The 23072-nt window shown below is 44.1% G+C and overlaps 1 protein-coding gene across 1 annotated transcript in view; it reads left to right on the top strand.

The window, feature by feature from the left end:
* Positions 1 to 304: 304 nt before the first annotated feature.
* CCDC64 (coiled-coil domain containing 64) overlaps positions 305 to 23072 on the top strand; it is a gene marked incomplete at its 5' end in the record, with an annotated part of 43065 nt that continues 20297 nt past the window's right edge. The window contains one exon of the mRNA XM_010291559.1: positions 305 to 520. Coding sequence (XP_010289861.1) covers positions 305 to 520 — 216 coding nt within the window. The remainder of the gene's footprint in view (positions 521 to 23072) is intronic.

The raw sequence follows: 23072 nt of genomic DNA, 5'->3' as shown, positions 1-23072 counted from the left end.
ATCAATTGGCCTGCCTGACCTATACATACCGCCTACGAACATGCAGCCTGCTTGACTCTTGGCAGTTGTTTCAGTAAAAATTCAATGTGCTGATCTCCAGAGGCCAAGGACAGGCCAAGTGCTGGAAATGGAAAATAAGTTTAGTGCCAGTGACACAACCTGCCCTGACATGGGATTGCCACCTCCATTGTATTGTCATGCTCTCATACCATTCTCTTTCCTGCACAGAAGATTTCAACTCTAAGCACAGAGGCAGCATTCACTTTTTTCCTCCCTTCCTAACGTCTTCTCCTCCGTTATCTAGCACCTAGAACAAGAGAAACATGAACTAAGGAGGCGATTTGAGAACAGAGAAGGAGAATGGGAAGGAAGGGTGTCTGAACTGGAAAGCGACGTGAAGCAGCTGCAGGATGAACTGGAGAGGCAACAGGTTCACCTGCGCGAAGCTGACCGCGAGAAGACACGGGCTGTCCAGGAACTCTCCGAACAGAACCAAAGACTCCTGGACCAGCTCAGCAGGGTGAGTTACTATGGCATGGCAAGGGCAGGCACCCAGCCACTTTGGTCATGGGAAAGGCTCACAGCTCTGCTGTAAACCGCCTTGCAGGCAAACAAGCAGGAAAACTTCCTCTTTGAGGAAAACAAATGGTTCTCCATCCGGTCATATTACACAGGTGTCCCTATAAAACATGCTGCCTTTAAGCTGAATTTTACACCTTTAAGAATTGTTGCATTTCATTGGCAAAACAGTTATGCTTCTGGGTTGAATGGTCATTTACTGCATAGAGTCTCTTTCAACTGTTTTATTTTCTAAATCAGTTTTAGATACACTGTTTCTAATTTGCAAGTAGGCTGAACAAATACAGCATGCAAGAAAAAGGCTAATCTGTGACAGTGAGGTGAAAGGCTTTTTGCTGGCCTCCCTTTTCCGACATATAATGGCTGTAATGTTGTAGAATTGAATATACCATGTCATTCTAAGATGGTGTGTCCCTGGATATAACTTTGCCATGGTTAGATGTGTGAGAACCTACTGAAATTCCTTGGAATGGCATGTTTCATCAGAGAGCTTAACTTGCCTGTGAATGAAAGAGGATTTACAGTGGGGCTGCTACAAATCAGCCTAATTAACTGAATAGTTCCAGCATGGGTTTCTTTCTGACAGAAAAAGACTTGGGTTTCTGCCTCCTCCCCAGAAGTTGACCTGTCTTCTAGAAATAAGAACCTTGGGTTTTTTCTCCCACTGGACAGTTAGTACCAACCATAATTTTAATGCTTGACAACACAGTCACTCCAGCAGATGAAAGCATTTTCTTCTCACCAGTTCCTTATCCCCAAAATAGCATAGAACAAAAACACACACCACAGACTCATGCTGAAAAGGCCAATCTAACATTCTAAGAGCACATTTCAGACTAGATTGTCAAATGTGAGTCTCTGGGGCTGACACAGGGATTTTCTAAGGGAGGGTTGAAACCTCAATCAGAACATTAGGACCAGAAGACTCTGAAATGAGCCAAGTGTACAGGTCTCTTCACTTATCTTCGCTTGATCTGGGTATGCGGTTTTCCTGTGCCTCTGGAGGTGAGAAGAGCAGGTCTTAGGTATAACACTCCATAGTGGCACTTGAGAAAAATCATTCCTCATTCTGCTATAGATTTTCTTGTCAAGTACTAAAAAAGCCATTTAGGTTGTGGATTTGTTTAACCGGTTTAAAAAAAAAAACAAAACCACAAACCACAAACAACACCCCTCCCCCCCAACTTCCTTAACTCAGGAACACTGCTAAGTTTTCCATGTTTTTAAAGTATCTCCTAAGCATAGCAGATGAGCCAGTCACTCAGTCTTCTCTGAAAAGAGCATACTTGACATACAACATGGATGAGAGATTCCACCCAAGTCCTTGCAGAGCTCCTGTGTTGTGTCAGGTTTCCGATCCAGGGCTAAGAACTTGTCTCCCATCAGATTTGGTGACCCTCAATGATTTTTCTGTGGATGCACAATTCCATCACTGGCTGGCAAAAGTAAGATTTCTTGTGGTCCCAGCATAAGACAAACTGAAAGATCAGTTTAGAAGACAGAAAACCACACAGCTTGCTTTGGGCTTTAAACCACATGGGATTATCCTCACGTGACACTTGTGCTACAGGAGCCTCTCACAGTCCAGATCCTCAGAGAGCTGGTCAGCTAAGCCTTGGGCCAAAGCAACACCAAGTTAAGTCTACCAGCATATAATGTCCAAGCATGGGGTTTGTGCTCTAACACTCCCTATTACTGCCAGAAATAGTCTTCATCCACCCACTTCAGAACTGCCACATCCTGGGAAAAAGCCGAGTCTTGGTGCTGCCCTCCCTGCTCCAGCCCAGCCCTGCTCCCAGCCCTGGAGAAGAGAACTGTTGATCCCCAACACAGATGAAGCAGACTGATAGGCTTACGCTTGCCAGGGTGCTCACTGAGTTTGTCGCCTGGCCAAAGCTTGCTAGTAACTCAAATATATAGCAAGGGTATAAACAGTCTTCCTAGAGTCATGAGAATCTGGGCAAATTGAAGCAGAGCTAGGAATAGTCTGTTGTCATTCGTGCATGGCTTTAGTTGAGGCTTTTTAAAACCTCAGCATTATGTTAGCACTTGATTAGTATTCCACATTTGCTGTTCCATAGAGCATTGCAGTCTTATTTGTGTGATCTCTTATTTTGAAGAGGATACACATGTAATCCTTGAGGGAGCGGTAGTGCTTAAACCCTGCACTCACATAGTTCTGGCTCCTGTTACGACTTATGTTTCAATAAATAAAATGGACAAATACAGTTGCATGGATGTGCTTGCCTACAGCCATATTGCCATAAGCTGGAGTCTTGCTAAGGGTCACAAACTAAGCACTGGGACGGGAAAAACCCTACAAAGAAGTGCTGTTACAGCTTCTGTGAACTTTGAGGTGTTGCTGGTACCCCCATTGCATTCTTGTTTCTGCTTTTTGCACTGCATTTTGTGTCACAGCGGGTTGTTTGGGAGGAGAGGGTTATGAGAAGTCTGGGATAAGGCAATGAAAACCTTATTATTCAGAGCCTCAGCTCTGCCCCATCCAACGCTGTATACCCTACTAGAGGCTTCACCCACAGGACAGAAAGACAGCTTGCTCTCTGGTACAAGACATTCTATACTAGTAGGTACTAGCTCTTTAAATTTGAATTTCTACAGTTTTTAGCAATTAACACCTCATGGCCCAATTTCACAATACTTGAGCATCTCTCCCCTGGGGAAGGTATTCCCTTGGCACTAGGCTCTATATGTCAAATGACAGTCTCAGCCTCACAAGCTACCAGCCCTGCTTGCTCCTTCTGGAGACCCTGGGCTTCAGCCCCTTTTACCTCAAAGCAGGGCAGCATCCACCATCTCCTTCATCCTACCCTTCCTCTTTCCTGTTGCTGTGATATTCTTTCACCAATGAATTAAACTTTAGGACTTTTTTTTAACACTGTCTTCCTCAGACATGAAAGGCCAACCCAAGCACATACTTTTTTTTCCCCAGCCTAAACCTGGGGAAATGCTAACCAACAAATGCTAACCAACCCAGCACACAGTCCCACATAAGGATAGCAAAGGGATCTGGAAAGCTCTGTCTTGCAATTAAAGCATGGGACTGAAAAAAATCCATCCTCAATGCTGGCAAAGACTGATAAAGAAGGCTCAAGGATAAGGATTTTAAGTTCCAGTCTCTAAAAATGGGGATAACTGTCTTGCCTCAGAGTCACCAAAAGGCTAAAATAAGGTCCATAAAATGATTTGAGGTCTCCAGATGAGATGTTAGAGGAGTACTTTGCATATCTAATAATAGTAAGTAGGATATAAGGAACTTTGCCTCCTCTTGAAATACAGCCTTTGGTGTGGTTCTCTGCTTTTGGCAGAGCAGAGATACTGCCTGGGGTTGTAACAGTATTACACCATGGGGAAATTGGTGGGATGGACTGGGAGCTTACAGTGAAAGGCATGATTCAGATGCCAAATGTCAAGTTTAAGGTCTCCACAGTAACCTTATTTTTTAATTTGCTAAGTGATGATTAAAATTCCTTCTGCATGTTGATTTGATTTCTGTCCCCCTGCCTCAGCACAGCAAAGCATGTAGTAGCTCTCAGCAGTGTGTCCACACTAAGCTAAATGTCAATTTTACCTAGGACAACTGTAGAGCACATTGCGTGCAGTATGCCAAGGCACATACCACTCAGCATAGATGCTCAAAGATAGAAGTATAGGAGTCAAAGTACGGTTTTGCCAAGAAAGACGAGGCTTGGGAATTACATGTTCTGTTTCCAGCTCCTTCAGTTTCCCATCTGTTTCAGTTCTCCATTTGGAAAAAAAAAAGTCCTATGTTTTCTGTCCTTTTACATTATAAAATTTGGGGCGAGTGTGTAGAGGGAAAGGTCTCCTCTTACACATGCCCACAAGCAACTAACATAGCAAGAGTCCTGTCCTCACCTTCGGGCTTCTAGGAGCTACTAATGCAAATAATAACAAGCAGCCCCCTTCCTATAATGAGGCAACATATTACTACTTTGTCAGGAAGTGAATGAAAAAAAAGAAAAGAGACTTTCACACTGTTTAAGTGGCTTCACCAGATGGCTTTCCCACACATTTCCTGCTACCAAGCTCCAGGCTCCTGTAGCTGTTTTCTGCATATAGCTTGGGTAAGGATGTATCTTTCCCAGTTCAGTTGGGCTTCTTTTAGTACATAGAGCATAAGGAATTAATTTTACAATGTCAAGCTCAGGTAGTTTCTGCCACAAAAGTCTGTTTTCAGTGGCAGGAAGAAGCATGTCATCTTGCACCGCTGACATAGCTCTTTGTGTTTAGAGAGGAGTGCTCGGCTGCCGCAGCATTCCTCAAAGGGGCCCTCAATCACCAAGTTCTTATATTCACTTCGCATCTAGTGCCAAGATACTGCTACAAAGAATGAGGTGTTTCAGTCAATCCCTCTTGGTACAGCGAGAGAATGATCAGCCAGCCCACAAGTCTCCAAAGGAGGTTTTATTTGCTGGCCACAAACCTTCCTTTCAGTAATATTTCAGTTGAAGGAGTTTTGTTTCTAACTTCATACTGTAACATGCAGCATAGCTTCAGAGGACTGGCAGACACTGCCTGGCTTTGATTTGAAACATGTTTTTACTCAAGAATGAGCTGACCATGTTGTATTCTCCTTTCCAAATCACTTTTACTTTAAGCACATGCTGTTGTGGTCAACAACTTACCAGAGAGGAGGATCTGTCGCCAATTACTGATTTGAAGGGCTTTTTCTGAATGGTTGATTGTTGGGTCTACCAGCATTGGAACGATGTTGGTTTTAAGAAAAACAGACTAACCATTGAAAAAAGTTGCTGGAACAACCGTGCTGGGCAAGATTCACTGCTTTTGATATCCAGAGATCTGCAGCCATTACACCATGGGCTAGCTTGTCTTTGATTCCTTGTTTTATCTGTGCAGATGCTTAATATAAGCCTCCTTATGTTTCTTGTTTATTAAGTTGTCTCCAATAGCCCAGCAGGGTATATTAGGAAACTCCATATTAAGCAGAGGCAAGTCAGTCAAGCTGAACAAAAGCACTGCTTCAGGGGTTTTATTTTTAAAAAAGAAGAGGATCCTGAGTTGACCTAGGCTCAAGAAGAGTTGTTTTGACTAGCCCCATATTTCAAGGTGAAGATCAGTCACTAAACTGTATTCTTTTTCATAATAAGCCTCTAGTTTTTGCTGTGGCTGAAAGTGTTTACTGGAGCTATTTGGTAAGGAGTAGCTTACTGTAAGGAGCTCCATACCGAGCTACTTAATAGCATATGGAGTCCTGCACAGCAAATCTTGATCTGCACCACTTTTGAGCAGTTCAAATTCAATGGAGCGGGTAGATTTCCTGAGAAAAGGCAGCATCCCTTCCTGTTGAAGTGCCTGAAGTACCTGCTTCTCATGGCAACTTATATAGGGCTGCCCACTCCTTGGGGTGGGCAAACAGCCCTTCCAGCATTGCTGTGTGCTTGGCATAAAACACACTTAAATTACACATGGTGGGGCAAGAGGAAAGCAGATACCAGCACAAGACAGAGACAAACACTGAAGCCAGCAAACCTCCCATTAACACATCAAGCACCATCTACCTCTCTGCCCCTCTAGAGCATCAGCAGATCCCAGCACCATGTAACCAGATCCCTGATCACCCAGTGAATACTGATTAGTGCACATGCAGGAAAGGCTCCTTCTCTCCAGCTACTTTTCCCCTAGCAGAGAGCACTTGTTAATAATTCAGCTTCATGACACATCAGGACTGAAGTGCTGAGGCTTTCTACGCTAAAGCTGTAAATATATGACGTGACTGCAGCTGCGTGTTCTCGCCTGCAAAGTCCTTCAATGAAATGATTCAGAGCCCTAGAAGGTAATAGAGAAACATCTTGAGGTCACTGCTGAGTGGCACTCACCCACCATCCATCTGGGGGAAGGCAAACTGGCAGGAAGAAAGGCTCAACCCTCTGCTGAGAGTCTGGCCAAGCCTGCAGCACCTGTTAACCCCATTTTAGGGCACCCAGAGCTTCAGGAGCCAACTGGAACAGAACAATCCAGACACCAAGGCATAAATGCAGCAAACAACAAAGAAGTAGTTTCAAGCAAAGATGGGGGGAGGTACCCCTACAGGGTTTGTCCAAAGATTTTTACCTTTGTATCCTTTGGTTTAAATACTGGTCAGCACTGAGGGAATGGGCAGAAAGCTGTACACAGAATAAAACAGGCACACACACTGCTACTGAACCACAGTGCAAAGTCTTCCCTAGGGAATGGGTTAAAAAATAACTATTAAGGTACAAAAAAAAAATGTTACTATTAAAGCAGTGGACCTACACAAATCCCTGCTCAGGGGAAGAAAGGGGGCTGGGTAGGACCCTCCTCCTCCCCAGGGCAGTGGAGCAGGTACCCTGCCACATCCCAGGGGACTGCTTGCTGGTTGCTAGGTGACAGCACACCACAGTCCTAGCTGGTGATGTTGCTGTGGTAACCGGGTGTGATTTCTCTGCTTGTAATGCCATGACAGTCAGCGGACACGCAAGACGACGCACTTGTGACGTCCGAGGCAGGCAGGCGAGCGGCAGAGGCCCGTCTGCCACCCCTTCAGCTTGCTGCCGGGATGTGTCCCTGGCATCTACCACTTCATCTCCCCATTTCCTCCCCTGTTCACAGCATTTTTTCCCAAAAAATTGCGCTGGAGATCTCCCAGCCCAAAGCATCCTCGTTGTCCACACCACCCACAGTGAGCTTTTGAGTCTGCTGGGGTAAAGGTAAACATTTTATTTCCTTGGTAAAAACAGCCCCTTGTGAGCAGGTCAGTCAGCCAACACAAGGGTGACTCTGCCAGGACTTGGCACAACGTATCTCCCCGTGTGATCCAGCTCAGGGAACACAGCACAACAGAAATTATCTGCCAGAGCCACTCAACATCCATGCTGTGCATAGCTCATCTCACATCCTCAGAGGCTTGTGGTACCTGCATGGAACAGCAGAGACTGGCCTCATGAGACACCCCCAGAGCCCAGACCTTCTGCCCTCGCCACACACACACCCTGGGCAGCACAGCAGCAGGGTATGAGTGTCCAGAGCACTCTCTCAGATAAATATACCCAAGTGTTAAGCACCTGGTAGTCAGCCATATACTGCTCTTCCCTGCACTTCAGCTAAGCCTAGCTTTCACCTCCAGCAAGTGGTTCTGGAACAGATTTCAGGAGTTTCTGCAAGGCTTCTGCCTTGAGACATTAGTAGCACCTCTAAGCCATGAACATCTGAAAGCAGGAATCCAAGATTAAACTGAAGGTGAACTTGTTCTGCTGTGAGGAGATAAAAATCTGAAAGAGTCCCTTCCTCCTCTCTTGCATTGCACTAAAAATTCCAAGTGGCTATTCTGTTTGGATCCAAGCGTTTATAGGAATTTTTTTATTATGCAGTAGCTCAGAAGTAGGAACATGTGGGCAGAAGAGATTTTTTTTCAGAATATTTCTGCTTATTCACACTTACTGTAAACACTTCCTCCAGGAGATTCTAGAAAGTAGGACACAGAAGGTGTTTGCAACCAGTCACTGCATTACTAGCTAGAACCAGAGCTAAACATGATTGAAGGCTTTGCAAATATCTACATAAGAAAAGCCTAATTAAAAGCATTTGATCTTTAAAGAGCCATTCTGGGTTATAAAGTTTGCACACCTTATAATGAAAGTCTTTAAATTCCTTTTTTTTTTTTTCTTTTAAGTAGGATTGCTTTTTCTAAATGTAATTTAGTAGACAATAGCTCAAAAGGGAGGTCTCTTCTACACTGAGGGTTTTTTGCCAGCTGTATTAGGTGCTCCGATTACCCATGAAATCAGAGGCCTCTTGCAAAACAGCCTAGAGCTTAAACAACATTTTGTTTAGAACTGCATTTAGCAAACCCCAGATTATTTTGAGCACAGATATAGGATCAGCAAGACTCTTGCTGACATCTGATGGATGCTGCAATGCAATAGAGCTGGCTTATGCTTGGCAGTACCACCCATGGGGATGGGAAATGCCACCATAGACTGAAACAAGCAGCTGTCTAGAGGCGAGAGTACAACAGGAAACAACTGACAGATTAGGACATAAATCAAGTGACCTGCATGACAGAGCAACTAGTGTAAAAAGTTGCTCATAAGCAGACCAAGAGAACATTTCATTTGGAGGAAATACAGGTCGGCCTAACAATTTCATTAGGTATCATCCTATAGAGGCTCAGTTTTGTAGCTGCAGAGATTTGCACCAGATTTCCTTCATGGACAGGATCCCCAGCAGTCTGAGGGGGAGGACTGCCAAGAACAGAAGTGTTGAGAACACACCCATTAACTGTTCTCACCATCTCCATCTTCCCTGGAAAGTTGTAATGTTAAAGCATGTAAGGAACATTTTTAAAAGGAGGAATTACTTGGATTAGTTTCAGCTGTGTTATGATTCTACCAAGATTAGCACAGTAATGCACATTTGTAATAAATTTTGAGCTATCACAGAAGAGTTGCAATATCTGGGTACCTAAGGCATCCAGCACGTTTGAATTTGACCTTTAAATACTATTTATTAGTTCCACCGTACAGTTCATCTGACCCCAAAAAAATAAATCTATTGTGTTTTGTCTTCATTGCTTTCCCTCTTCCCTTTTGTCCCTCAGTTTTTCTGCCCTCCTGGATACACCTGAAAAATCAGTTGAAGCTTAAATTATTGCCAGCCTCAGGCTGACAGTTCTCTGCAGTTTTGTTCCTTAAGATGATGTGAGACCATGTTATCCCTCAGTTCTTTTGGGCTTAGGTTGGCCTCCACTTCCAGTACACAAAGAGGAAAATTTAGCCTTGTGATTTCCTTGTTTTTTACATCTTTGGAAGTCTGCTCCTGAATCCACTTCCAGACTTGGCACAGTTTTGCGGTAACAGCAGTGATCTTAGAAAGCTATTACATTTGGCAACTATTTAGCCTAAGTTCTTTATGTTTATTTGTGGAATAAAGCACTATTGTATTTGGTTGCCTACAAGCTCAGATCAAGGAAAACTAAGTCATCTGCAACTCAAGTATAGACCAGCAGATTTGTTGCTCACAACCAGGGCCATGAGGCAGGTATAAACCTTAAGACTCGCTAGAGGAAAGGGTCTATACTTAAAGAGATCCATAGTCCCATTAGCTTTTGCATGTGAAGTGTTTCAGGACCATGTAAACACCCACAAGTTTTAGCAGCAAGGGGCCTTTCAGAGAAGTACTTAGAGTTCTCCTTTGTTTCTTTACTTGGTTAGCAAGTGATTTGCATAGATTTTATTGCAACACCAGAAAACTGAAGCACTGAGAGACTAGGCAATAATTGTCAGAGTAAGCCAACAAACAAGTCCCTCATAAAAGAAAAATCTCCTGTCCACTTAGATTGCAAAGAGTTTGAGTTTTTCTCTTGATCTTACAGAATGGGGATGAATTGGGTTTTGGGTGGTGGTTTTTGTTTTTTAAAGTGTGAATTAGGAATTTAGTGAGCTATGTCCCATACTGAAAGTGTACCACCCCAGGAAAAAGCTAGTAGTGCAGACACTACTGCTTTACATTGTTTAAGCTTTATTCTCCATGTCCCTTACATAAAGGGCAATGTGTATAAATTGCAGGATAAGAATTAGACCAGACATGAAGAAAAACATCCTAGCTGTAAGGTTAGCTGAGTAGGAAAACAGATGTCCCAGAGACGCTAAAAGGTCTCCATCAAAGGAAGCTTTTGGGAAGAGGTCAAGTAGTCACCAGTCAGGCAGGGCTGGCCAATTTTTGCCTTGGCATGAAGAGAACTACACAAAGTTAAGTCTGAAAGAGGCCTTCTGAGGTTTCTCTATCTTTTATGCAGGCAAGACTTTCAGTAACATCAGGTCAAGTCTTCCTGCTATTTATGAATATTGAAGCAAAGAGGCAGAGAAACCTGAAAGAATACTCACAAGAAAGTGATCTCTAAGGCTTTGGAAGACTTGCATTTTCACTCTACATAGGCATAAAGTAACTGAGGGGTGAAAACAAATGTAAACAGGGGACTACGCAGAAGTAGGTTCCAAAAAACTTTGCTTGAACATGAGCTCTTGAACAGAATCAGATACTGGGGAAGTCACACTTTCCAGTGGATTTATGTTTAGATGTAGAAATGAGAAAGCCCGAAATGACAGTGTTTGTTCAAAAGAGATTGTTTGAGAATTTAGCAGTGTGATATTTGTCCAAATAACATCTATTGGTTGGCTATGAAGTTGCACAGGGATTTGCTAACTCAAATTATTTCTGTAGTTTTTGCCTCTAATCCAGAGAGATTTGTTTCCCTGGGCTTTACTGGATGTTGTATTTAACTGCGTGCAAAAATTCTTCCCAAATGTTGTGCTTCTTACTTTTTATTTCCCTCTCTGCCTTAGCACAAGGGACCAGACATCTTAGTGAAGACTAACTAATAAATATTCAAAGCTTTAAGAGCTCAAGGCAAATGCTTATGAAATTGATAATTTCATTAATACTACTACCTCTTCCTGGGCCTTTCTGTGCCTGAAGCACTGGTGCCATGGGTGCAGGCCCTTACCCTGCAGGGCTGCAGGAAAGGAAGGGTCTCCCAGCCTTGGGCTGCTTTATCAACTTCTGCTGCAAGAAACCACTACCCCCAGATCCGCTGAGCTACCCCATTTTCACCTTAGTCAAGGCAAGACAGCCCAAAAAGCCACTATTCAACCTGCTCAGCCTCATCTGGCTTGTTTTCATGGTATGGAGGAATGAGCTCAGCTCAGAGGGAGAGGTGGAAAAGGATAATACACACTTAGGAGTAGCCTTATTCTTTTTATCCTGCCAGATGTATTTGCATATCCCTGGTGCTTTTAAAGCTAAGTAAACACAGGCACCTCAAGATCTCCAAGGCAGCACCCTGCCTTCACGTGGAGCCCATGCTAGACAGACCGCAAAACAAGCGAATACAGAATGGTGCCATTTAAGGGCAGGACTGGATGCAGGCAGAAACATTGCTCACAAGCAATTTTCTTGACTGGCTGGAATAGACAGGCCAACCACCATTTTACTTTGAACCCTTTGAAGGGAAGGCAGGTGCCACTGCAGAAACTTCTAGTGAGATTGTACTATTTGGTGGCTACAATCTAAAACAACTCCTCAAAACCCACCTACAGAGGATTAACAGATTGATTTACTTCATTTAAAGAGGCCTCCTCCATTCCAGGTATTATCCAACCCAGCAGCTCAGAGCTGCTTACCAAGATTAACTCTGCGAGACACAGCCCATCAGCTGCAGGCTGGCTCTCAGCAGCTCCTTTTCAAAGGAGTCACTTGCATCAGGCTTTGAAAACTTGGGAAATTCCGTCTGCTTTCCCATCCTTCATAATTCTTCATCAAGAGACGGTACCACAGACTAAGAAGGTCAAGCTGGGGGAGAGGGAAGGAGAGAGGCAGCCTTTCTCCCTTCATTACAGGTCACTGCCTCAGCTCAACAAAAGAGGGAAAGATTTGCCCCATGTGGGACAGTTCCAGACCACACAGCTTTAATGCTCCTGGTCCCAGATATAGGCTGCCTCTATCAATCTCTGTCTCTTCTCATAGCCAAGGAACACACTGCCAAGAAAATATTTTGCTCTGTGAAACAGATGATACAGAAGCCTTTCCAAGCAGGAACTTGTTCAAATGAAGATATTAGCTCTCTTGCTTTTTTTAATCTCCCTATAAAGCCACCCCAGGTCAGGGAAAACAGCCTGTTCAGACCCACGTACCAAGTAGCCCGTGATGTTAACCCTTCCCACAGCTCAGGGAATGCAACATAAGCACCCAGAGCCAGCTGGCCACAGTGCAGCTGGGCTCACCCTGGGGACAGGGAAGGAGGAAACAGCTGGTTATGCTGGAAAGCCATTGCCAAAGCACACACACATCTATGCTTATATATATACACACATATACCAGCCTCTACTCTTCTATTCCCTCACACCACTTGGCATACAAGACATTTGCATGAGGCATCTGCATCATCCTATTTCAAGCACATGAAGTGGACAGTTTTCATTAAGCCTGTGTCAGCACCACAGACTGAAATGGCTTGTTTATATTTACAGTCTGCTGACACCACAGATGCAGATACATGGGCAGCCATCTCACTACACCATGACAACATTGTCTGCCCCTTTGCACAACAGTGGATGAGGCCGCTGCAGGACAAGTTGGAAATATCAAGGCCAAGTTGCTGCTGCTTTAGTATCACAGGGAATTTTTTTGCTTGTGTACCAACAGTCTCCCGTATTCACCACAAAAGATGCAGTACTTTAAAGGTACTCAGGTAATCACTCCTGGGTGCATTCTACCAGCATCGTTAGGCGAATGTCCATAAATACCCTTCTCACATATCTTGTCTCACTGAGATTATCCTTGTCTCCTTGGCAACTGTCAGATGTTGTATAATGCTAGCAGGGATTAGCCCCAATGAGCCTTATAACCCTTGTGTAAATTCCTAGTCTATGAAGGGACCTGGACAAACACTCTTCTTTCCTCATAATGTTAAAATGTTGCCATAAACAATATTAAATCCAAGAACCTTTCTGTAAACCCAAGTAAGGATGAAAACTAATATGGAGTTTAAGTGGTAGCATGTCTTGTCCTCCAAACAAATAAGTTTGAGACATGTGAATATACTTGACATTTCACAGCTTGACAAGTAAATCTGTATTTTGAATCAGTACTTGAGAAGGCTTGTGCTGAAAACTTGGGCCCTAATATCTTTATCTCCTTTGTCCCTTGGTGCCAGTGGGGATCACACTGGGAAATTCCAAATCCCTGCAAGAGCTTAACAAATTTATGCTACGCTTTAACCTATTAATTTCTGAAAACTAGCCTGGATTCAGGTCAACACTTGAAATCCCTGTGCATACTCTGACACCAGTTGTACTGAGACTTTCTGCCTCTGAGCAAGCAGCTATAGGCTGCACCCTCATGCCCCACTCCTTCCCACTGCTCAAGCAGACATGACCAAATAATCAACTCCAGGAGGTACTGCCCCCAACACTACAAGCTTTCTGCAAGTGGAGGATTTCTCTGCTCCATGCCGTATTTGGGGCTGGTGAAGAAAAAGTTGCTTGTCCCTTGGTACACCATTGGGCCTGCCTGGGCACCCAGAGGAGGCTTTTGCCATGCATGGTACTAACATGACACAGATGAGACCTGTTCTCACATTGGAAAAGCAGAGTATGCCAGTGCAGGGAGCTGAGCAGAACTGCATTATATGTAAGTGTTAAGGGTTGGAGTAACTAAGTGATAACAGCCTATGGTGCGCAAGTGGCACGGTTAAGCTACTTGTTCCTTCTTCAGTCCATTTGAGTCTTAATGACCCAACTTGGGGAGGTCTGCTCTAATTCAACAGAGGAAAAAAAAAATAATCTTTGAGCAGGGCCAAGGAAAGGAGGCTAAAAACAGCACCAGCCTCAGCAGAAAACCAAAACCAGACACACTACAGCAGAAATAAAACTTTCTGTAATTAAGCAAACAAACCTCTGACACAGTATTGTGTCTGTGTATGAAGTCAACAATGTGCCATGGCTGATATCTATTAGACTAATCAACTACAGAGAGCTAAGAAGGGGAAAAATGGTCTCCAAGATTCTTCCAGGAGGTAGGTCACAAAACAGCCAAGCCAAGGAGTGATGGGGAAGTCAGTGTAGGCAGGGTAGCGACAGGCAGAAGAAAATCCAAGTCTTGGCACAAGCTGGTTAGCAACAATGCACCATGATTTCTTTGCATGCTTTTGTGGACCTGCTTGCTCCCCAGCCATCTGCCAATTCCAGCACACACCTCATCACATGCAAGACAGGAGGGGGAAAGGTATCAGTGGCTTAAGGCAGGTGATTTTTACCACAGGTAGGTTGGAAAGCTTCCTAATTAATTCACATGCCTAGGTACTGGCAGAAGTTTTAAGCAACACCATTTTAGACACTCCTGCACACAGCAAGCGCTCAATAGATTTAGTATTGCTACCACAGCCTTGTGCACATGGAGAAATACAGCTACAGTAGCAGGAGGAATAAAAACTGCTAGGAGCCAAATAAAATGATCTCCTCCATCACTGATCACATTATTCTTGCTTTCACACAGCAAGAGGAAAAGTTAATCATTTATATGCAGCAACGCTAGGGAAGATCCCAGTTTAAAATCTTACTGTAGCAGCATAAGAACTGGAGCAGTAGATCAGCCCATGCTCAAGCGCAGGATAATCCACACACACTTGTGCGAGGCAGCCCTCTGCTGAAGATAAAGCAATAAAGGAACATAACTGGAAAGCAATGAAAGTTACCACAGTTAAAGTATAAGCACACTCAAACAGGGCTTTCAAAATAAAGCACACTCCAACAACCCAGCAACTTGTCAGGGAGACTTTGAAGCTGAATAACAGCCACTACCACACTAATTTTGTTGTGTTTTACTTTGTGTACTTTAGCTGGTCTCCTGTTACCTAGTTAGGGCCAGAAAGTACATACACAGCGTACATGACACTGATCAGTACTGACATTTGCTTAAAAGCACCAGAGCCAAAACCTACAACATTTTCCATGCCCTCTCCCCTTTCTCCCAAAGGGCAACCTTTACACACTCTGCCCCTCCAAGGCAAATCACCAAGGCTGAAATGGGAAATTTTGGTGATAGAGGGAAGCATGTTCCCCATTCTCTGGGCATGACAGCTTTATCAAGGATGCTACTTCTTTCAAGACAAAGCCTCAGCCATCAAACCTTCAGCCACCAGGGAAAACATGTATTTTCTCAGCATCAGACACACAGGACAGGGTGCCAATTCTCGCAGCATCTGTCAGTACAATGTTTCCCAATCTAAGATCTCCTGCAGTGCTTACAGGTCTCTACATCCCAGTGTTGGTTTGCAGGCAGCCTCATGGCTTGGTTGCACAGAAATCTGGGCTGCAGATCACCCCCAGTCCCCATGTTCGCCTGGCACCTGCTCCTTGCTGCATGCCCCAGCCCAGGCTCACCACGAGCTTGCTGTGTCTGCATGGGGTCAGTTGTCAGAAAGCAACAGCCTTAGCACCAAAAAAATACAGCTTGAATTATTCTTATCCCTCTAAGCAAGATCTCAGACTGCTGGGGAAAGGGCTTTCGATTCAATGATGCCTGACCTACATTTGCAAAACCTTGGCTATAGGTGCAAGTCTAAGTATAGCATCGTGTGCCAAATTTGCTGCCCACAGCCACGCACAGAGCCTTTGTCTGCAACGCTTTCAGTGGACTCTGGTTCACATAGTTACTCTAATACAGCTGTTGGGATGTTGCTATAGCAGGTTTTCTTCTGACAGTACTGCACCTCTCTTCCATCAGAAAAATAACTGAATACATGAAGAGTTTGTGACTGAGGTGGCTTCCCCCATACAAGGCCATTCATGCTTTACTTTAAGTGATATTTACAAATACACCAAAGCTTGAAACTCATACAGAGAGGGGCTCTTTCCAGTCCTGGATAACAATTCCCCTGCATGTGTATGATTTGGCAGAGCACAGTATATTTTATACATCATCCTACAGCATGTGCTGCACCCACTTTGTTTTTCAGCTAAGTTTGCTCTCTGCATCTACTTGCTTTATTTTTTATTTCCAAGCACATCTTTTTGTAGCACTTAAAGTACCAAAATGCCAGTGGGCTTGCCAAAAGCTGTTATTTAAATAAATTCATGCAAGAACTTTTAAAAAGCTAGATTGTAGGAGGACAAGGCTCCAAGGAGAGATCCACATTCTTGTTTCTGGACTCTCCCATCATCCAGAGACTCCAGCCACAGCAACACCCATGCAGAGTCTTCAGGGAAGCACCACACCTGCCAGGCTGACACATGCATAAGAAGATCTGGCCAGTTACAGAAGTACTCAGAAGCTACCAAAAAGCTGGGTTACAGATGTTCAGAAAACTTATCCCCGACTTTGAATACACCTGCTGTGGCTTAATTTAGGAGCTCTGGCTCATGCTTAGAAGTTACTATTACATATTTGCCACTACATACTGCTATCAAGGTGCAGACTGCTCTGAAGGCCAAGTCTCTGCTCTGATGATCTATGACTTAAAGACCTAATCCCTTTAGTGCTTACATCTGTGGCACTGCACAAAAAGGTAAACAAGTACTTCTGTGTTCAAGCATCTCCTGCATTAAGTCATAAACTGAACCTTAGTGGAAACAGAGCAAAGCTGGGCTGAGAGGAGACAAGTGTTCATGTACTTATTACATATGGCAATGTACAAAGTATAGGTCTGTATTTGACTTCAGCAGATCAGAGTGCTCAGATGTTATTACTAAGACATTGTAATTATCTTTTGTCAGTAATCACCAAGAGCAAGGTCTGCCTTGTGCTCAAAATCTGCTCCAAAGACCTTATGCTCTAAACAGATCTTTTCATGCTGCTAACAAGGGAGAACAATTCAGGAATAGCTGGAGGCTGCTGATGTACAGGAAGAAGTGTTGCTAAGTTAAATGATATCTCTAGAAGCTTTTTGTCTGCAGGTATCCAGCACAGTTCAGTTGTGTTTAGAATGACAGATCAAATATTAGCTGACCAAGAAATATTTAAGTAAAATGTTACCCAACAGCTCAAAAAAAAAATCCTTCAAGAAAGTAGATTTGGACCTTTTTATTTAAGCATTGCAATTGTCACATACTGCCATGTGGGGTGGGTTTTGTTGTTTGGGGTTTTTTCCTCCAAAATTTTGTGATGAACGTGCTCATTTTTATGGCACTTACCTTTCCTTTATGACCCTACTGCACCTATCAGTGATAAAAACATTTAGTGAAGAGAAAGCTTTAATGGAACAGTTTGAAGCTGTAGCTCCCATCCTGGCCAATATTTACTACAGAGCTTGGGTTTCCTTATTTTTCTACAGAAAGCAGCCACAAGTTCTACTGCATCAGCTATGATAAATAAGTCTTCTGCACAGAATATCTTCTGTCTTGTTTTAGTCAAGCCAAACTCCAAAAAGACTTCTTAGCTCTTTCTTCTCTGGGTTTTGAAATAAATTCATCAGGTTGTGAAAGAAATGAGCAAACATCAGTACTGTTTTTAAGAAATGGCCTGATGGAAATTATTGGGAGTCAAACTTGGCAGAAATTTAAAAGCTAATAAAACATCTCCCAGGTTAATCTACCACAAAGTTTAAATATATATCTATGGTTAAAAAAAAAAAAAAGTTTTCTCTTTTCCTGTCAGAAGGCTTCCTGAGAGAGATTGATATGTTTTAAGCAAGCTCCTTGAATTTTGCCCTATCTTTTTTGACATTTACTCATTTCACATGTATGGGAATGAACACCAGTATTTCCATACACTCAGACATGTTTGAGCATCATGTCTACGTACATTGGAAAGCTTTTTGTTTGTATATTACTACTATGTTCTAGAACAGTATATTGTGAGCTTAACAGGTTGTACAGATGAAGACTTCAAGAGCAGGCAGAGCTGCTAGCCTGCCATCACATATTAGGTATCCCCAACAGATCTCAGTTCATGTTCTTTGAAATAAAGGAAATAGAGTGCTTAAAGCCAGAGTAAGAGACCGCAAGAAGCATAATTATTGCTCCTTGCTTCTAGGCACAGACATTTGAGTTTGAGCACCTCCAGGTTTAAAGTCTTAGACTAAAACAATTTCATAATAAAATAGATTCAAGCATGGAGATTGACTGTCCTGACTTCACCCTACCAGGGAAAGGCAGCAGAGCCCCTCAGAGCAGGAGGGTATGTTACATTTCTCTTTGCCTCCACCATCATAAGCTTCTGCTTCTTTTTTTCAAAAGGTTTTAATGACCATATTAAGTCTTCATGTTTCCAGTTCAGCTATTTCCAAACTAGTCAAGTATTTTGTATTTCATTAGGCTATCACATGACCCACACTTATGTCTCACTAGAAATTTCCTGGAAGAAATATTTTTCATCCTTTAGATCAAGTAGAAAAGTCAGACTGAGCTCACAAAGTCCGGATTAAAACCCACCTCAAACATAACTCGGCCAAAATGCTCTATCAAGATAAAATATGCTTTTTGTCAGGGAATAACAATTTATTCATGGAAATTAAGCATTAGAAGTTATCTAGGACAACAGACGACTGAATTTACTGATGCAAAACACGGACCATCCAGCTTTCAAACTGTAACAGTTCCCTCTGCTAGGTCAACGCAAAACTTCAGAAACCGCAGTCTCACACCCAGGTATGGGGCGATGACAGACTTAAACTGAAGGTCTCACACACCCTTGTGACATACTAGACCCGAGCTGTGTTCCACTGAAATTAATGTGGTAGTTCCTCCCATCTGTACTTTACCCTCACAGGACTTGATTAGCCGTAAGCCTTTCTGCTTCCATTTACAAATAGGTAACTAAAGTGCAGAAGAACAAATGCTTCATTCAAGGTCATCTGCAGCATCTACACAGAACTAGAAGAGCCTGCTAGTGTTACACTTTATTACCCTAGCCCTTCTTAACAACCAGAAGCCAAGTTGTTGCCAACAAGCCCCATATTCAGCGACCTACAACAGACACCAGCCCTGGGAGCCACTGTGCAAGGCTGCTCATCTCCCACATTTCTTCTGCAAGCAGAATTTGCATACAGAGAGCAAGAGCCACTGCGTGTCCTCCAGGCACACTTTGTCCTCTGAGTTATTGCCAGTGCTAATTTATTGCAGCATTCAAAGAAGGAGGCCTCTGGCAGTCCCTCCCACAGGAAGCAGGCTGACTCATTTTCCACATACTATATTTTCCTCTCCACAAGAGCCAAATGCTTAGGTTAAGAATAAACCACAAAAAAGGGAGGCTCATGTTTAAGCACCTCCTAAAACACAAGCACAACCCACATCCACTTGTGAAGCTATTTCTTTCATTCAAACAATGAACCTAGAGACATTACACCCAGCTAGAGTTACCCCCATATGGCCTACAACTGTCTTTGCTTCTGCTCTAAACAGCAGTTCCTAATCCTGTAAAGTGATTTAGCCTAAGCTAATGGTTTTTTGCCTCAGCCAAAGAGTTATCTGAGTTAGCACTTACTGAAAAACAAGATGATGACCACCATTTTGCATTCATTCCCCTAAGCTCTTTGCCAAAGCATTCAGATGCTTGCCTTGTGAACTGCTTCTCATCTATCAGCTAGCCTTATAGGGAGAAAAAGAAAAAAAAAAGAACAATTCCATTGCCAGGAAACCCCTGACTCTTTCACACTTTGCTTAGTGATGCAGCAAAAGTTCACTATCCCTATTAAAAGGACACTTGTAAAGAAAACAGTAGCAGTACCTTAATGCACCTGAGTGTTAACAGCAGTTATCTCCAGCAGCACTTCCAGCTCTCCAGCCGCAAGAAACATGGGAAGCAACCAAAGCCAGCCAATGCAAGCACTTCACCACCAAGAGAGGCAATCCAGCTTCTGGCTGAGGAGGTTCAGATTTTGTGGAGGTTTCCACCAAAGACCTAAATGTCTCCACTATAACAACACTTCTCCACCTTTTGCAGGTGCAAACCCAGTCCCATGCAGAAAAGAAATCTCCAGCTGCTCCCTGCTCTCGCTTATAGCCAGCTCCCCCACTGGCCTCTGCCTCCCAGGTGTGAGGCATTTGAGCTGATGCAGCATTAACTCATTACCATCCACAAGAGCTCACTTCATGGCTGGGGTGTGTTGGGGGGAAATTACTAACATTCTTGGTTTGTTTTATTTTAAAACTCAGGTAGATAGGAGTGAGGTTAAAGGAAACACTAAGCATTTCCTAGTTGTCTTATAGGAGGGAAAGGGAAACAGATCTGCAGCAAAGAATTCTCAGTTTCATACAAGTAATAAAGTATCATATTTCCAAAATATTACAACTGTGGAAGTAATGTGGATCTTAACATAAGATGCCACTGCTGTCCTTTGTCTTGCAGAATCCTCTCAGGGTAGGCTTAATGCTACAGCCATGAGGCTTTTCCCATCAGTAATGTGTCCTGAGCCTGATGCTTATAAAAGAGCAATTCCAGTGCCTCTTCTCCATTACTCAAGACTCCTTGCTTTGGCAATTAAGGAACCTCATCCTATCGATCTTTGATTCCCTTTTTTCTTGACAGGTCCATTTTGTGCTAACAAAATGCTCATTTGTTTCCTCTTTTGTTCACCCACTCTGTTGTCAGTATAGGACCCCCCCAACCAGTCTGGCTGGCCTGTGCTCAGTCAGCCCACTGAAGCGAAGGCTCATCAACCTGTACAGCTCTAACAAAGGAGGTCAGGCAGTGTGCCACAAAATCAAACCCTTCTGTCTAAGCAGATATGGATTTATTGGATCCTCGAATAAGAAGAGAGAAGGACTCACCAGGAGACCTGCAGGGGTGTAAAGGCCATTGCAGGTACCTGAGTGTGAAGGTGTGTGGTAAAAAGGCACCACATGCCAGATACAAAGTAATTTGCCTGAATTGCACTGAAAAAGGTGGCAGAGGCAGGGACACAGTGTGCCACAGCCAGCTCACAATTTCACGTAGATGTATGACTTCAGTGCCAGGCCCCAGTGAGGACATCTCAGGCTGCATGATGCATGGCTCCCTACCATGGCCGCCTCGCAGACCTTACCTAAACAAAGCAGCAGTCAGCTGGGGGTCAAAACCAAGAAGAAAACTAGGGAGTGGGCTGACGGGTGCTATCGCAGGTTGCAGAGATGGTTCCTGAGCAGAAAGAAACCTGCCTTAGAAAGTAAATCTTACCTGAAAAAGCTGAGCAGAAGTACTCTGGGTACTGGTATTTCATCCACCTGCCAGTCTGCTTACAGCTACTGGATATATAGTAGGTATATATTACATACTGATATCCTAGCACTTTTACAGTATTAAAAATCCATTTTTGCTAAAAATATCCCATGGGATCAATGTTAATGGTCTCTGTTGGATGTTTACAACCAAAATATTTTGGAAGTGTTGCAGATTTCCTGAATTCTCACTTTTCCACACAACTTCTCCAGGCAGTGACAGCTCTCACACCAGGACCAAGCTGCTACACAATTTGTGTAGTTGAACTTACCCATACCTGGACAGTAGCAGAGCAAGGCATGAGGCAAGCAGAGGACAATTCAGGCCCACCACATCATTTGGTAGAGATGGGGACAATGCTGGCCCTGGCCATGATGCACAACACTCCCCAGTTCCCAAGCCCTGCACTGCACTGGGGAACAACGGGAAGAGGTGCTCCGGAGAAGGCTTAGCAAGGTCCCCCTCCTCCTCCTCCTCCAACCCTGGTGCTCACAGGGCTGTTTCTCACACTTTTTACCTCAGTCATCACTGCCAGACAGTGTTTTGTCCTTTCTTAAGCCCGTTTTCCCAGAGGCGCCACTGGTGTCACTGACAGGCTCAGGCATGCCCTGCAGTGGAGCTGTTGCGGAACCGGCTGGAACCGGCTGCGTCTGGCACAGGACAGCCCTGGCCTCTCCTCAGAAAGGTCCCTGCAGCCCCGCTGCCAGCACCCGGGCACCTAGACCCAATCAATTCCACCCCTCGTCTCGGTGAAACACGTATTTAAGGATTGTCACCCTTCACAAATTTCACCGACAACATCAACGACAAAAAAATCTCCTCGCACAAAAATCAAGATGGCGTTGTCACAAGACCACGAAGGTGGGCAATATACACACTCAGCAGAGCTCCATCCCTCGTTCCTTCACCACTTCACAACAATAAAAAAATCCCCACTAGTAATCCAGTCCCTGGCAATGGCCAGGCCGAGCTTCTTCCAGTCACTGTTTTTACCTCAAATTCCTCTAATGGTAAGTGATCTCCCCGTCTTTATCTCAACCCACGAGCTTTTTCGTCTTATTTTCTCCCCCGTCTTGTTGAGGAGGGGGAGTAAGAGAGCAGCTGGGTGGGTGTCTGGCCAACCCACCACAGTGCCATTGCTCGTCTCCACCCGTGCGGCGACATTGCCGTCACGGGGCTGAGGGTGCCCTGTCCCGGGGGCTGTCCATCGGGGAACCCCTGCCCTGCGCACATAAACCAGCCAATGCAGACTGAAGCCCTCAAAAGATGACGAACAGCAAGTGCCGCTATTACATAAGCGCTTCCCTGGATAGAATAATGCTTCGAATAACAATTCAAAGTCGACCTGAATGAAAAGCTTTGGTAAAAAGCTCTCAGAGATTCCCAAACCGGGCAACCTCCGTGTATGCGAAATATAGATGGTTGCTTATCGCACCGGGGTGCCAAGGGCTGGAAAATAGCCATGGCCTCACAACTTTCTTGGCATGGGTCAGCTAGCCCAGAAAACCAGGCTTCCCACCGCTGCTGGCGGGCACCGCGGTGCCGGGGTGCTGGCTGTGGTGGTGCGGCAGCAATTCCAATACTCCTGGGCTTCCCTAGAGAGCCAGATTAATGTATTTTTTAAAATGATTATTCTAAAGCAAGATGTTTCTTGTTCCCTCCTTCGCTTGCCTTTCAGTAGCCAAATATATTTTCCCCACAGAGAAGAGCTGGGACTCCAGGAACCTGAAGCCAGGGGAGGCAGCGATTAGTGGTTTGAAGCATTAATGGTACCAAAGCAGGAA

The sequence above is a fragment of the Phaethon lepturus genome, unplaced genomic scaffold (assembly GCF_000687285.1).
Source record: "Phaethon lepturus isolate BGI_N335 unplaced genomic scaffold, ASM68728v1 scaffold48917, whole genome shotgun sequence".
NCBI classification, from domain to species: Eukaryota; Metazoa; Chordata; class Aves; order Phaethontiformes; family Phaethontidae; genus Phaethon; species Phaethon lepturus.
Note: the sequence above shows the minus strand (reverse complement) of the source record. Positions and strands in the feature narration are given on the sequence as shown.